At 40.4% G+C, this 16,130-nt stretch overlaps 1 protein-coding gene across 3 annotated transcripts in view; it reads right to left on the reverse strand.

The window, feature by feature from the left end:
* LOC127434027 (ubiquitin carboxyl-terminal hydrolase 25-like) overlaps positions 1–16,130 on the reverse strand; it is a 33,351-nt gene that overhangs the window by 2,950 nt on the left and 14,271 nt on the right. Inside the window, exons 10-24 of one of the 3 annotated variants that reach the window (XM_051686451.1) lie at positions 11,879–12,030; positions 11,039–11,166; positions 10,663–10,758; positions 10,200–10,364; positions 9,816–10,036; positions 9,346–9,416; positions 9,001–9,229; positions 8,579–8,803; positions 6,768–6,907; positions 5,897–6,064; positions 5,169–5,264; positions 3,908–4,086; positions 3,173–3,251; positions 2,300–2,379; positions 1,865–1,988 (exon numbers count right to left, since the gene is read on the reverse strand). In XM_051686451.1, the coding sequence (XP_051542411.1) occupies positions 1,865–1,988; positions 2,300–2,379; positions 3,173–3,251; positions 3,908–4,086; positions 5,169–5,264; positions 5,897–6,064; positions 6,768–6,907; positions 8,579–8,803; positions 9,001–9,229; positions 9,346–9,416; positions 9,816–10,036; positions 10,200–10,364; positions 10,663–10,758; positions 11,039–11,166; positions 11,879–12,030 (2,153 nt within the window). The remainder of the gene's footprint in view (positions 1–1,864; positions 1,989–2,299; positions 2,380–3,172; positions 3,252–3,907; positions 4,087–5,168; positions 5,265–5,896; positions 6,065–6,767; positions 6,908–8,578; positions 8,804–9,000; positions 9,230–9,345; positions 9,417–9,815; positions 10,037–10,199; positions 10,365–10,662; positions 10,759–11,038; positions 11,167–11,878; positions 12,031–16,130) is intronic. The other 2 variants (XM_051686452.1, XM_051686453.1) reach the window with 2 other exon arrangements.

A 16,130-nucleotide genomic window follows, 5' to 3' on the forward strand; every position in this document is an offset into this window, starting at 1 on the left:
TAGTTGACAATGTGTAAAATCGCAAAACCATGTATCAAACTGTAACAGACCAAACTTTAACCAATTTAACAATTTGTAATTTTTTCTGATAAACTTTAAAAATTAATATGTTTTATATGTAAGATTATACAACATGAGCAAACTGTCCTGAAAACACAAGCTCCTGAAACAATAGCACATAATGAATATACTGAAGTATAAGATACTTTTTAAAAGTTACTCTGTTATGAATTCCTCATGTTTAGACAGTTTAGGATATTGTGTTACAAGTAGCGTGTTTTTAAGGAAACAGCATTTTCAAAGCGCAGGTTATGCATTCTGACTACCGCATAACTTAGTCTGTTCATTCGCTTCATTGACTGTGCGGATGCAAGTTGTAATATTAGGTTTATGTTGGGGAAATAGCAGATTAATCTCACATACACAGGATGTATTTGAGTAAGCGGATTAATCATTTAGTAAAGTTAATTGTACAGGTGTTTAGCTCTTGCAGCTCAAGCAGGGAAATCTCCAAACATACTATGACTGGATTATTTGAATCAGATCTTGTTAGTGCATTGTGTATCTTGCAGTATTATTTTTTCCATCAACAGTATTTTTATTGCTTAAAACACTTTTATTATCAACAGTGTTTATCACTATGATGTGTCTTTTTAAATTAGTCTTTGCTATTGTTGACTAAGTAAAAAAAAAAAACCTTCGTCAACAAACATTTGTGTCATTAATTTAATTGACGAGATGAACACTGACTCCAAGGATCCCACACTTAAAAAAAAAAAGAATTTCCATGACTTTTCCATGATCTTTCCAGTCATTCACTGAATAACAGTTTATAAAAATAAATGTGTTTCAGACAGATTCACTAATGAATCTTTCACAGTGATTTGTGATGAGCGAGTTCCATGAATTTTGACACAAAACTTAAAAATTCCCGGACATTTCCAAGATATACATGACCGTGAGGATCCTAGAACTCAGTATAAAGAAGAAGAAAAAAAAACCTCAAACAGCCTTCACAAGCCTTCGTCCATTCAACAAAGCGTACTCCACATCCGAGACTGTTCCGAACCGTTGACGTAAAAGCTGGCTTTCTTGCTGGAGCACTTGAATGCTTTGAGCTTCAAAAGCAGCAGTAAACTCACTGACCCCTTTTGCCAGTCCGTTTTGGAATTAGCAACTAGCTACAATGCGCAAAAACATCGCAGTACATTAGCTATGTCAATGTTAGCGGTATTTTCAATTGAAGGCAAGCAGAGGGTAAACGGCACAGCTTGAGATGAAGCCAAGGCCTCTGCGGTGCTCAGAAAGGGTGAATCAAGGACAGCAACGTACTTCCCACTAATGCGTTTACACTCAGAGCGCTGCATGCTTCCTATTCCAGGACTGATGATTACATTACAAGCACAATGGCTGTGTGGGGGTCACCGGATGCAGGAAAGAGGTTCTAGACCTAGACACTCATACATGCAGAATGGCAGTAGATATCAATCAAAACTAAAATGTATTATAGCTAATTCTGTGATGGCAACAAATGGGCCTTTTAAAACTTTGACTTTCAGATTTGAAAATTCAAGTGAATCCAAAGGGCATAATTCAAAAGCTTACGAAAAACACCCACTTCCTCTTGAAAGTCCAAAACCACACATATGCAAACTATTGCCTTCAGTGAACTCAAAAGCTATCCAGATTTGTTCCAATCATTGGCCTTGCATCTAAAAAAACACTAGTGTTTACAGGAAAGTCAGTGCAAGTCATTGAGGAGATTTTAGCACTGATTTGAGTGCAGTTTAACTTTTGGGAACACAGTTTCAGCTGGAAGAGCTGGTCATAAATCAGGGTAAATATGGGGTCATTATTTACTCACCAGTAGGCACTCTCTGCGGTAATGGGCAATAAGTTCCTCGTCATGGCCTCTGTACGGCCCTTTCGCCAGAAGCTCTTTGTTATACTGATAGGCGTAGATCAGGTACATCAACGCTTCCACGTAACTGCAGTGAACAGAACAGGATCATCTTAATACTGCACAACACTGATTCATGATTTAAATAAAAAAAGGGACAATTCATTCTTTACAAATAGAATAAATGTAAGGAAATCGTTAAAAGGTATGTTGAAGATTTCTTAAAGGAAACTCTGCTTTGAAGCAAGCTATAGTATGTTGCCATCTAGTGGTGATATTACAGCAAACAGATCTCCTGTGGGCTGTTTCGGTGTTTGATTCTTCCGTTTACTCATTTTTCAAGACGGTGTATGTCTTCTATTAAAGGCAAGTTCAAGAAATAAAAGACTTAAGCTTCACCTTTTCTTTAGGAATAATTCCAGCCCAACCAACAGGAAAACTGTTGTCTCACGGAAATTCCTGTAATCCTGATGCCACATCTGTTTCCAAGAAATTAGCATAAATGAGATGTTTAATTAAAAAGAAATTAAGAGGAAATCACTCACTGACTTCCTTCCCTCAAGTCAACAGAAACACCATTTGCAACCCATTTATCTTACGTAATGTGACATTTCACAGTGAAATTGTATATTCAACAATAACATGCACCAATGAGTCTTTACAATAAGAGCATGTACTGTATTGAGAAAGTAAACAGGGTCAATTTCAAGTAAACTTGAAATGCATAGTGAAAACATCAGATCCAATGGTGTCCAAAATTTTTAGTCTACTAGTGAAAATGCTTCTATTTCGGTTTCTTAAATTTAACAAAGTTTTCATTGCAAATTCTATTGTCAGCAGAACAATTTCAGTAAAACATTGATTGAAAAATGTAAAAAACAAAACAAAAACGGCCATGAATTGTTTAGTATTTGCTTTGTACTTCTTGTTTAAATGACAGCATGCACTTGAAATGGTATGGACTCTGCAGGTTTGTGACAAAACTGATGATCCATGTTATCCAGCATGATTTGAGAATGTTCCAGAAAGCATCTTGTGTGCTTCAACGAAAGCAAAGGTAATCTGACCTTTTGTACAAAGGAGTTTACATATTTAATTAGTGACCAAGACATGTTTCATATTCATTTATCATAAAATGTATTTGTTTGTTTGAAATCGTTCAAACTACTAAAACTTGGTTTATTTCCTGATTTAAATAACATTTTCAATGTGTTCTCAGACTTTTGGATCCCACTGTATGTAGCCTCTAACCGTCATAAACAAAATGCTCACCTCGTATTCCTCCATGTTCACCTCATCAGGCTTAATGAGCTCCAATTTAGCACGTGCCACCTTCATGATGCTCTTACACCTGCAGGGAATAACAGGGCCACCATATTAGAGCTCTGGAGTGACTCATGGGCTGCTCTCAGAGACGAGACGCAGAGCTGCTTCCTCTGGCCATGAATCATACTTTATTACCCAAAACAAAATGGAAAAATTTTCTCTGGAGCGTCGCATCTGAGGCCACACTTGCATCAATCTAATTAAGTTGCTCAAAACAGAGGAGAAAGAAATCAATTTGCTTATGAATATGGATCACGTCCCACACTGGAGCGTGCAGTCTGCTCTGGAGACGCACAAGGCAGTGTACCGAGACAAAAGCCCGTCGGGCGCGCAGACAGGAACCTGTTCGGTAACATGATGATCAGAAACTGCAGCAGACGCTTTGGCGAACTGATAATGACTGTGGCTGTGTCAGTCTGAAAGTCCTAACAACAGAATCGGCCTTTAGCAAAGGACAAAGCTCTGAACAGGGTTCCCTTTTAAGGCATCAGTTAGCCGTTTTGTCAAGCTATGGCATTATGTGTGGCTAATGCTTGTCAATTTGGTGCTCTGCTCAGATGATTTTATGGTATGATCTCAGTTCTTTTAAGCAATTGACGTAAATCTGAAAATAGCCTCGAAACAACTATTTCATTTGCTTGATTTTGAGAAAGATGATTTGCAATGAGATATCATTTGTACCTCTCATCAAAGCCCAGGTTTCTGTCTGCAAACTGCATGAGCAGAGTTCTCTCCAGGATCTTCTTGGGTGCCTGGTTATGTATGAAGTACACAATGACATGTTGTAGTCGGTAGTCCTTCTCAGGGGGCGTGTCTTCCTGAGCAAATCTCAGTAAACGAATGTACTCAACTTTCATTGCCTGTTAGAGAGACAGAGGGAAAGACAGAGAAAGCGAAAAAGAGAGAGACGTGGAGTGACAGAAACATTAAGTAGTGATCTGAATAGAGCAAGAAAATAAAAACCTCACAAATTCACCCTCTTCATCCAGACAAGATCATCAGTCAACAAAATTTAGTGCACCTCAAATGTGATTCAGACATCATACTACGTGGTAAATAAATGTGATAATATACAGCTAGAGATTACAAAATGCGCAAAATAACAAGAGGTCTATACAGTGCTGTCCAAAACAACCTCTTTAAATTATTTAACAGTCACCTTTCACAAATCAATTCACAGATGTTTTCAGTCAGTGTTACTAACTGAACAAATGTCTTGTTACTCATTTAATTTGAGAGTTTGTATGTTGTGTGAAATACATATTGCATAGGCTGCCTATCAGTGTTGGTTTATAAATAAAAATCCTTTTAATATGTTTAGCTGACAGCAGATGGCGATAGTATTGCCCACAGTACGAAGAGGAAAGTTTGTCCTTGTCAGTAAATCATTATGAAGCAAACTCAAACACAACCCTACATTTACTCCAAAATTTAAATAAAGAATAAACATCACTAAAATAACAGAACAAGACAGGGTACGCTTTATGCAACCTGCAGACAACATGCAAAACAAGGTCAAAAGTGCCACATTCTGTTTTTCGAACATAATTTACTTGGATAGCCAGTTAGGATAACCTGGCATAAACCTGGAATGTCTACTGGAATAGTTAGCCTGCAAGCAAGCAGATTTGAGAAAGTGGAAGTTAACAAAAGTTGCCCTGTTAACAAAGCTCATAAGCTTGTCAGAAAAATAGAAAATCTTGGTTTAAGTTAGGTTTACAGTAAGTTACCCTGAAACTTATATGGCTAACCAAATAAGCCATGAGTGAAAAAGTGGACCCCCAAAAAACCTGTTCCACCCCCATCTTTAATCTGAAGAATAAAAGAAAGGAAACAGTGTAAAGTTGAGCTCACAAGGATTGTGAGATGCTCAAAGGGAAGGGGTGTGGTAAAAGAGCAAATGAGATGTACAGGTGGGTGTGGCATGCAGCAGGTCATGTACCTTGAAAAAGGCTGCTTCAGGCCCACACTTGTCATAAACACTCCTGGATTTGCCAATGGCCATTATGACACCCTGCATGTTTGGGGTCATCATCGCCTGCCCAAGGAGGGAAGGATATTACTACACCGGCCACGCCTCCAAAACTCTCATTGGGCAGTCTGCATGCCAATCACACCTCAGCCACCAGCCAATAAACTCATCTCTTGCATACGTAAGCCAAGCAACTGAAATGAACTAATTAGCTTCCTATAGAAAAGCAAATTCATTGTCATGCCCACAGCACTTACATTTTTAAACAAAACAATTCCAAAGAATCATGCTGTGTTATTGTGCCTTTTGATCCTTTAACACAGTTTTAAAAGCCATATTTGACTGTGCAGTTGTAAAAAAAAATAAATAAAAGTAAAATTATGCTTAGGATACATGCTAATGCTGCATGGGGGGGGGTTAATCAGGCAAAGAGAAAATATGTTTCTTTTTTATAGCCCCCTGTTAATTTTACAGGGGGCTATTCTTATATCAAAAGTCATGACATGGCAAGACTGCATTGGAAAAAGAAAGCACAGTTAGTAGTTTGGGAGTCTTTTGGGAGCAACTTGCAAATAATGTAATTCTGAAATGGGTTTGGCGTGTCAGAACGGGTCGTAAAAGGGGATGCTGGGAGTTTTAGGGCTGCACAGAAACTCATGCCCAAACAGCCAGGGGCTTTGAGCCTCCAGGACGTCTACCTCGTCATCATAACCTCCCTCATTCGACTGAATGACGAAGGTTCCTACATTAGGAATGGCCACCTCCACCACCCGCTGGACTGCGGGCAGAGAAGAGGTGGAGTCGTCTTGCTCAGGGTCAGGGGGAGAGCAGGCATCAGAGGTCACCTGGTGGTCGGGATGAGATGACTGAGAAAGACAGAAAGAGAGAGAAAAAGAGAGAAGGAGCTCGCCGGGAGAGCAAGTGTGCGTTCTCATGGGGAAACAAATCCAGTTCATCTTTCTCAGCACAGAGTGAGCTTAACTTTATTATAATTTCAGTTAGATTGTGACAAATATTTTATTTTTATACCAAATGACCTAATTTGTTCTAGATCTGATCTGGTGCTTTAAAGATGCCAAATGAGTTTCATCTAGATGGAGGAAGCAATATGCAAATGTTGCTTGTGATAAACTCTCAGAACCACAACATTTCCAACAAAGGGCAAAATGATGACGTGCTGCATGGACAGAGAGCTCCTTTGAACATCTCTGTGTGATCAGAATCAAATACCCAAAGACCAGGTTGTTCATTAGACAGATGAAAAAGCACAAATGGCATGAGATGAGAAGCAAAGTTCTTATTTCATGTCCTGAAATCTACACAGACTGAAATCTTGTTTTTTCCCATCTGTGGACATGAAAAATGTACCCTACATTCCAAACTAATGAAGAGCAGAATGTTATAAATACACTTCTAAAGAGACTCTCAATTCAGAAATGATTTTTCAATGCAAAACCATTCAAAGTGTGGGTCTCCAAACCTTCTGTGAAGTAACAGCAAAAGTGATTGTCACAGGAGTTAGCCCAGACCTAATTCTTTATACACACTGCATAACACTATGACTCTTACTGTGTTGAGCAGTGCCTCTGGGCTCTTCCCATCTTGTTCAGCTGCTGCTTTGGTGATGGCTCTCTCTGTGTCCTCCTGCAGGTGTTTGGAGTCTCCGTTGGGCGACTGCTGCTCCATATACTCTGGGTCCTGCTGGGAGACTGTTAGGGGGAGTAAAAGATAAGTAAACATTGCATTCTATTTTTTACCACATATAATGTTAGTCAAAAATAGTCAATTACATTTTTCATGACCATTTTCCCCTTAGAATTAAACAGGCTGCTTTTGTTATGATTAATTAACCTCTTCAAATGTTAAATGACCTAGTTTTGAAGTAGCAACAGCAACACCAAGTTATTAAAAACTAAATGTAATGTTGATATGTAAATGTAAATGGCAGAAATATGTTGATGTGTCATAGTTGTAATTAGGTATGCGCCGATCTGTATCGGACGATATTCACGTCTTATGACTCCATCGATGATCGGTAATTTGTCGATCGCGTAAACCGATCGCTCATGATGCAAAAGAAGCGTGGCTCCTTTAAAATTTCAGCAGCACTGTCATGGCATCACAGAGTGTGGGGAATACTGGCATAGTGTTGTAAGAAAACAAACTTGATTCAGCAGTTAAAAACGATGCAGTGGGAGAGGTATGGCGAATATGAAAATTACTGTGGCATTTCACACGCGACAAGGCAAAGGGAAAACAGCGTGAGCTGTGAAACGGTCCTTCTCGTTCATGGCTGCAGCTTCTCAGTCTCCGCCAGCCATAGGCATCTCAGTAATAACGCAAGTTACAAGATGTGGTGTAATTAAAACATCTTTATTAAATATCTCTATAAATAACATTAACAATAGTAGCACCTGTAGAGTCCAGAAACATGCGCTCTTTCTCCACTATCCTTTAATCCCTTGCCCTCATGAGAGCGCACGTATTCCCCTCATTAAAGTTCAAGCAGCAACAAGTGAAAAATGAACTATTAATGCAATCATCCAACTAAATGAAAAGGCAGGGAAGGAATTTATAAATATAATAATTCTTTCTACAGTATTAAGATACCTTAATGTATTAAATATAATGCAAAAATAGAAATAAAGTAAAAAATAATAATAATTACAGGATATGAAATAATGACAATGGATCAATAATCAAAAGTGTCACATTAAGTTTAATTGCACCTATGGGTTATCAGTTTGTCTTCAGTTTGGCACTAAGCTTCATTTTCTTTATAGGGCTATCCATCTTAATGTAGAGAATATTTTGTTAGCATATACTTGTTTTAAAGTCTTATCAAAAACGTTTTTTTGTCAGCAAAAACTAGGCAAAGTGATATTACTGGTAAGAGGAAAATTCAATCAATAGAGACAGTGTGCAAAAGCTTACATTTAGCCTGTTATGACAGAGATCCTGATAAAAGGTGAAATGATCAGTATTGGCCGATCAGGTGACAAGAAGATCGGTATCGGCTGTAAAAATCCTGATCGGAGCATCCCTAGTTATGATGTCAATCCCATGACAATTTTGGAATGATCTGTTTTTGCAGCTTAGTTTCTTTAAATGTTCTGATTGGACTATAGAGGAACCTTTCTTTGTGAAGATTGGAATATGTCTACCTAGTACAAAGTTTCATTTCAAATCAGAAAGGAAAGCCCAAATTTCCATGAAGTGACGTCTTTAAAACCTGAGCTGCAAAATACACAGCTCAAGAACACACTCTGAATACTGAGGATTAGGACACTCTATGTGTTTTGAGATGCTACTTTTTTTACATACTATATAGTACTGAAGTATGCATATTTTCGGATGCAGGGTAAGATTAAAAAGCTGACCTGTGTTGTCTGGAGGGCAGGGCTCTGTGCTCATGGGCTGGGCAGTCATACTGGAGGCTGTAGCTAGAGCCAGCTTCTCCTGCTGGAGTTTACGTGCCTGTAGAGCATCCCACTCCTCCATCTCCCTCTCAAAGAGCTTGTTATCTGCCTCCACATACTCCTTAAGATCAGGAGGAAGCTTGTCCAAACCGCTGAGCATCTGCCCTGTCTCTTTATCAAACTCCTCTGAGAAACATAAAATGACGTAAAATCAGCAATTCACACATACACTGAGTGGTTACTTAAAAGACGAGATAAAATTAAAATCAAACCTTCTCAGCCAATATTTTTTGCTTTTTTTCTACTCTGCTCATTAGCTGTGCTGATATCACATAAGAGACTCAATAATTAAAGAGCAAATTAGCATATGCAGATGAGGTTACCTTCGATGAGGAAGGGTTTTTTATCATCAATGTACATGAGGCAGTACGCGCTGGCATTGCGATATCCACCAAACGAGTCTCTCACCAGCTCCTCCCAGGATGATTTTGTAACAGAGATGTCATTGTACTTCATCCATCGCCGGTGATGTGGGTCGTAGATGTACGCCCAGTAGTGACCTGCGTTTGCCTGACCCTCATGGACCAAAACAGCATGCAACCGGTACGGCACCTGAAACACAGAAATATATTCAGAATGAAGAGAAACTAGTCATTTCTGTGGTGTAATTTCTGAGATGGTTAAGACTGTTAAGCAGTCATTGCACTGCAGACTCCAACATTTCTCACCTGCATCATGGACTTGTCAGAATACATGAGCTCAATAGTTCTGTGGATTCTGGATATACTAGCTTGCAGATCTGTCACAAACACACAACAAGGGTTCCAATAAGTTGATGTACAAAGCCTAAAATGATGGGAAACAGAAAACAGGCTGTACTGCAGTTTCATTTTGTGTTTTGCACGCATGTGTAATGACATCTATATGCCTCTGTACAAGTATAAATGAACGAAAGGGTTTGCATGTATATATAATAATGTTCATGTGTGTCTATGTGAATTATGCTATTGGGGTGGGGGGTGATTACTTGCTTGTTTTTTAACATTGGGAGGGGGTTACCCTGAGACTTTCCTTTTTACTTTAATGCATAAAGCTCAATGTGTCTCAAAATGTGTGAATCTAAGTGAATGACAGTGTGAGTGTTTGCATGGATGTGTACTGTTAGCTCTGATGTGTATATGTGCATGTGTGTTTGTACCCCTGGTGTCGTACTCCACTTCGCTCCTCCAGCGGTGTAGACAGCCCTCCAGAACCCTCAGCTCCTCCTCTGTGATGTGTCGTGGTGCGGGGTGCATGGGCAGGTCCTGCGGGACACGGGACTGAGTGAATGGTTTATGGATTGGCACACGCTGCTGCTGTGTCTGTGGACCAGTGCCGGAGCCCTCTGCAGAGACACATGCATCCGGCTGCTCCCCTGTGCTGTGAAGGTCAAACAGAACAACAGTATCTCAGAAATGCCTCTGACAACTGAAGAAGACATAAAAAATTGGGCTATGTTCTTTACATATCAAAATATCAAAAAAGCTACAGTGTTGAGGGCCCACGGATATTAGAGACATTGAAAAAGTTAGCTGGTTCTTGCCTTGCTGCAGGTGGAAGCTGTGCAGTTGTGCCACCAGGTGGTGCTGTTGTATCAATGTCTTCTACAGGCGATATGCATACAGGCTTGCTGGATGCAAACTCCATGGCATACTGGAGAACATCAGCCAGAGGAAACCGCTTGGGCCCTGAGCCATAGCTCAGATACCTAAAGTAGTATTACAAAGAACATTCTAGGCATACTGATTTAAACTAAGAGAGAGAACTAGTTAGCAACAGACCAAACACACAGAAACAGCACAGAAATTAAACAGACTCATTCAGTCTCAGTTTTAGTCAATCTTAAAGCAAATTACAACCAAATTTCAGAAAGAAAACTGAGCATGTCTTTAATCTTTCCATTAACAGTCTTAAAACGTCTTTCATGTCTAAAACTGAGATATTCTTGCTATGTTAGTTGACAGCAAGGTCAGTAAATATCTGAGGTGAGGATAAAGTTAACAAACCTCTCCAGTCGTTGCTGTAGGACGGTCAGTTGCTCCTTTAGTCTTCTGATCTCCTCTCGTTTTATCCGTGTGGTATCTCGGTTTCTGTCCATGTACCTGAAATCAATTGAATTCTTATGGTTTGATGCAAAATACAAAATACACAACACAAAACAAAAAAGAAAAAAGAAACTTGATTTTGAACAACAAACAAATGAAATAAAAACAAAATGTCCCTGGCCACTTCTACTTAACTTTTATTCTCATTATAAACTGGCACTGGCTTTCTGTTTGCATCCACTGAATGCACTCACTATAGCACTTCATTGTGGTTTTTGTAAGAATTCATCCACCAAGAACACATTTTCAAATGCAAACAAAAGCTGACCACACCAACCTGTCCATGTAGAGCATGGAAGGAAACTCCAGCTTGTTGTGGATCTTCTCAGGTCGACCTAAGGCTTGGTTAAACTCAAACCTTGACAGTTCAAATGTCAAAACCGGTGGGAGTTCTGTAAACCAGTGCTGAAAAAGAAATAATAATAATAATAATAATAATAATGCCAAATGTCTCATTGACTTGGCAAACACTAATGTGCACGTAGAGTCGTACAGTTAATACTCAGGGTTTGGGGGTTTGTTCAAATCCTAAACCCTAAGTTTTGAGCAATAGTGATAGGGATGCTTGGCTTATCCATTTCACACAAGTCAACCGGTTTAAAAATGACACCTGAAGGTATTTTTTTCATTCTACAAATCCTTCATTAGTAGTGTTTCTTCACAACATGCTTCATTAGAAGCCCATGAATGTGACCCATCCCAGCTTTGCCTCCTTTGCCGACTGCTGTAATGAGTGCTGGTGACCTGCCTCTGTTGAGCAGCTCACTTTCTGAGCCCTGAGAGAGATACAGTGTGCTGGGCTTTCATTAAAACCCCAGCCTGACTGGAGCGGCTGGTGCTCAGAATAATCTACACCAGAGAATCTCCTTCTTTATTTGCACTCAACCGAAGTAATTAGCAGGAAGCAGCTGTGTAGGGATCTGCCAAGGGCAGCACTGATGAGTGAAAAGCCATTATGCAAAACCTCGGTCAGAGGTCACATGTTTTTTCCCCCTCTTAAGATTGTGATTGGCTGGCAAAGAAAGGATGATTCTTAGAGAAGGGACATGTTTCAAATGTATATGGTTCATATTGTGGTGCACTGGGGTGGAAATAGAGAGATGACATCACTACAAACCTCCTGCCCTGATCTGGCAGAGTTCTCAGCAGAATGCAATGACTCGATCTCGCCCTCATTCATGGCCGCCTCTAAACACTCATGTAGATCTTTGAAGCCATTCACCTGAAGAGGGTACTGCCCAAACATCTCAGTGTTCTCAAATTTCTTTCCTGTGAAAAAAACAGTGACACACATATTCACATAATTGTATTCTTTAAATACTCTCAGTAATGTGCTCTGTATAGTGATAATCTTGTTTTATACTGTAATCTCTTATTTAGTGAGCACCATATGGAAGCAGCATAGTGAAAGTGTGTCATGCACAATAAACACTAACAAACACAATGCATGCAAGTTTGACTAGCAGCCTTAGACCAGAAACACACTATACGAAATTATACAAATGCAGATTTGAATGCTTGACCGGTGTTATTATTCAGGTAGCTAGCTAGAAAAGTCGACAGTTTAACTAATTTGCTCAGCAAAATTGTTGCTACACCATTACAATAGTTGACCTGATAGAGAAAACTGACTATAGAAGATGACAGTTTAAACTAATGCCCAATATGGCGCCCCTTGAGGCAATGTTGAGAATGCATTGTGCAAATGTGTTTTATTAAAGGAATAGTTCACCGAAAATGAAAATTCTCTCATCATTTACTCACCCTCATGCCATCCCAAATGTGTATGATGTTCTTTCTTCTGCTGAACACAAAGATTTTTAGAAGTCATACACATCCGGCATGGCATAAGGGTGAGTAAATGATGAGAGAGTTTTCATTTTTGGGTGAAGTATTCCTTTAACTGCATTCCTTGACATTTCTGAACACAACAAAATGTGAAATGTGTTTATGTACTTGGGTAGAATATATTTCAGGCCTTACACGCACTCACACACAGGTTTGTTTGCACATGCAGTACTTCCCACTGACATGTTTTAAAGCCGTTTGCAACAGTGATGCATTTCCGAGCGAAACAGTCTATTCAACAACAAAACAATGGTGGGATTTGCTATTATCCATTAGGCATTGATAGGACTGTGAGAAGTTGTTACTATATGACAGGTGGCTGTCAGTAGGAAATGTAATTCATTTTAGAGCTAAGCAAGCTAGCACGTTTCGAAGTTTACAAAATTTTTGGGTGCGGATTATGCAAACCGTTGAATAGTTCACAATAAGATAAGGAACATGTATTAAGAAAGTTAATAGGGTCAATTAAAATTTCCTGTTGACTCACAAATAGAGCAAAAGGTAGAAAGGTCACCTACTAACAGTATCTACCCAGCCAGCGTCTAATCAGTTATGATCATTGCTGTCATATTTAATAAGCACATAATCACACAGACATCAAGGTCTCGATAGATCAATTAGAAACTATAGGTTACTTGCGTAACCCCGGTTCTCTGATAGCATTAAGTGAGGTGTCTCACTGTGGGATACGCACTTTCCACGTATTCCTCAGAAGCTCCATTACATTACGCCTGGCGGACTCAAGAACCCACACTTAGAACAGAATGCGCTAACGTCTGTGCAGTAACATCCAATTAATAAAACCTTGCAAATGTGTGCAGTGAAGACCAGCTTGCCGCTTCACAAACCTGTATCGTAACCCCCTTAAAGAGAGCCCACGATGTAGACATTCCCCTCGTGGAATGTGCACTTAAACCAGTTGGGGCCATAAAACCCTTACTGGAATATGCCAAAGAAATAGCTTCTACTATCCAATGCGAAAGCCGCTGTTTGGTGATCGGTATATATATGAATGAATGATACGGGACTTTTAATTATAAAGAAGCCCAAAATACATATGGGACTGTTATTTTGAAATGTCTGCACTCCCAGTTGTGAGCTCACTGATGGCTGATTTGCTGAGAAAGTGAATCTTATTCAAACTGCTAACCTGAGCTCCTGAGTTCAAACCCTCAGTTCTTTTCAGGTGATTCATGAAAAAGATCCGGTTCAAAAGAGTAATTTGGTTACGACTCTTGAGCTGGGTTTGTTGTTGCATGTGGTGCAGCGAGCTTGTTAGAAACAACCAGTGAAAAGTGGCGTGAGACACATTAGTGTGCGCTCTATAGAAGTCTTCAATAACTCACAAGATGATATCTGACGAAACCACATATGAACGCACACAACCAGACTGTCGCCAGTGGTGACTAGATTTTAAATTATAGCCGCAATAAAAACATTTTGATCGCATTTGTGACCATTTTAGTCACAGTCTGGAGCCCTGCTGGCATAAATTGCATGCACGCATAATTTACTGAGAGAGCGTGAATTTCATTAACGCGTTTAGCTGCAGCTAACGCTAACAATATTGCCGTCTTGAATAACAGTATTTTAAAATCAACTTTGTCCAGTGGCTCAAATGGAGACACCGCTATAGCTTCAAGCACCATAGCTAAGTCCCATGAAGAAGAAAGTGGTTTTGAGACTGGGAGAGTGTGACGTGCACCTTACATAAAGCGACACATTAAGGGATGCTGCCCTACTGTGTTTCCATCAAAGCCTACATGACATGATGATATAGCAGCCAAAAACAAAAAATCTTGTAGAACTGATAGTATGACTGCCACTGAACACTGAAAAAGAACATCGCGCTTATCTGCGCACCACCGTTTGAACACACCCCATTTACATTTAAGAGATCTTGTAGACGATGCTCTAGCATTCTGTATGGTCCTAGTAACACTGTTGGGTAAACCAGTTGCGTTCAAATTTAACCACTCACAGGCCAGACCCACACAGTGCCAGGCGCTCTGGATGAGGATGAAAAATCTCTACCTGCGCTTGCGACAGCAGATCTCTTCGTAGCGGAAGAGGCCGCGGCTGTTCGTATAGCATATGTATGATCTCCACCAGCCAGTACTTCCCCGGCCAAGGCGGAGCTATTAATAACATTCTTAATCCCTTCTCTCTCACACTGGAGAGAGCTGGAGGTATCAACTCTATCGGAGGAAACGCATGAAGAATACGAGGTCATTCATGCGCCAGCGTATCTATTCCCAACGGCTTGCCAAATTGGTTGCAGATATTCTTGACTACTTATCTGTTCAATCTCCACTCCCCGTAAAGAGGATTGCCCCTCAATAGCAAATCGGTTCTTAATTTCCTGTACGTGCATTGCTCTCAGGGACAAGAATTGGGCATTGTCCCATAGAATTAGTTTGCATGCCATCCTGTGCAGGAGCGGCGACCTGAGTCCTCCTTGCCGGTTTATGTATGCTACCACTGTATTGTTGTCCATTCTCACGAGAACATGATGCACCCTCAAAAAGGGGAGAAAATGCTTCAAAGTTAAGAAAACTGCCAGCATTTCCAGATAATTTATATGGTTACTGATGAGATGTCGATACCATCTCCCGTTTATTATTCTGCCCCCCACCCGGAAAGTGACGCGTCTGTCATTATGACATTCCTGGCCTGAACACCCATGGGCACCCCCTGAACCAAAAAGGCTGGGTGTCTCCAATGCCGCAATGCCAGCACCGCTGCCGGTGTTACCCTCACTCTCCTCTGAGAGTGACATAATGGGTCCAATCTCAGAGAGGCTACCCAATGCTGGAAATCTCTCATGAATAATCGACCTAGTGGAATGACCATCAGAGCCGAGGCCATTAGCCCTAACAGTCTGAGGCATGTGTGAAAGGAAACGCCGTTTCCTCTCCGAAATCCAGCCAAACACTGAGTGAATCTCATCACTCTTTCCTCTGACAGCTGCGCTCTGAATGTCACTGAGTCCAATGACAGCCCCAGACATGTAATGGACTGTGTTTAATCTTAAGCCCAATATGCTCTATAAGCCTCACTGTATGCTTTCTCACTATGCGCTCTGACTGCGCCGTCACCAGCCAATCGTCTATGTATGTAGCGAGACGGATGCTTTTTTCTCTGAGCGGAGTTAGAGCCGCCTCCATCCACTTGACAAAGACCCTTAGACTGAGACCCAAGTCGAAAGGCAGAACTAAATATTCGTACACCACCCCTTGGAATGCAAACCTCAGGAATCTCCTGTGGGGAGAATATATATTTATGTGAAAATACGTGTCCTTCAGGTCGATGGACATGAACCAATTGCCTGGGCGCACTCACTTCAAGAATGTTGAATGAGTGAGCATTCTGAACTTGTACTTCCTTAAATACTTGTTCAGTGCACGTAGATCTAGTATGGGACAGAGAGCCCGAGTACCTTTCTTTGGAACTAGGAAGTATCTTGAGTAAAAACCACTCTGGCTTTTTTCGGGTGAAACCACTCTTATTGCTTTCTTGTT

This window comes from Myxocyprinus asiaticus, chromosome 43 (assembly GCF_019703515.2).
Source record: "Myxocyprinus asiaticus isolate MX2 ecotype Aquarium Trade chromosome 43, UBuf_Myxa_2, whole genome shotgun sequence".
Lineage (NCBI taxonomy): Eukaryota > Metazoa > Chordata > Actinopteri > Cypriniformes > Catostomidae > Myxocyprinus > Myxocyprinus asiaticus.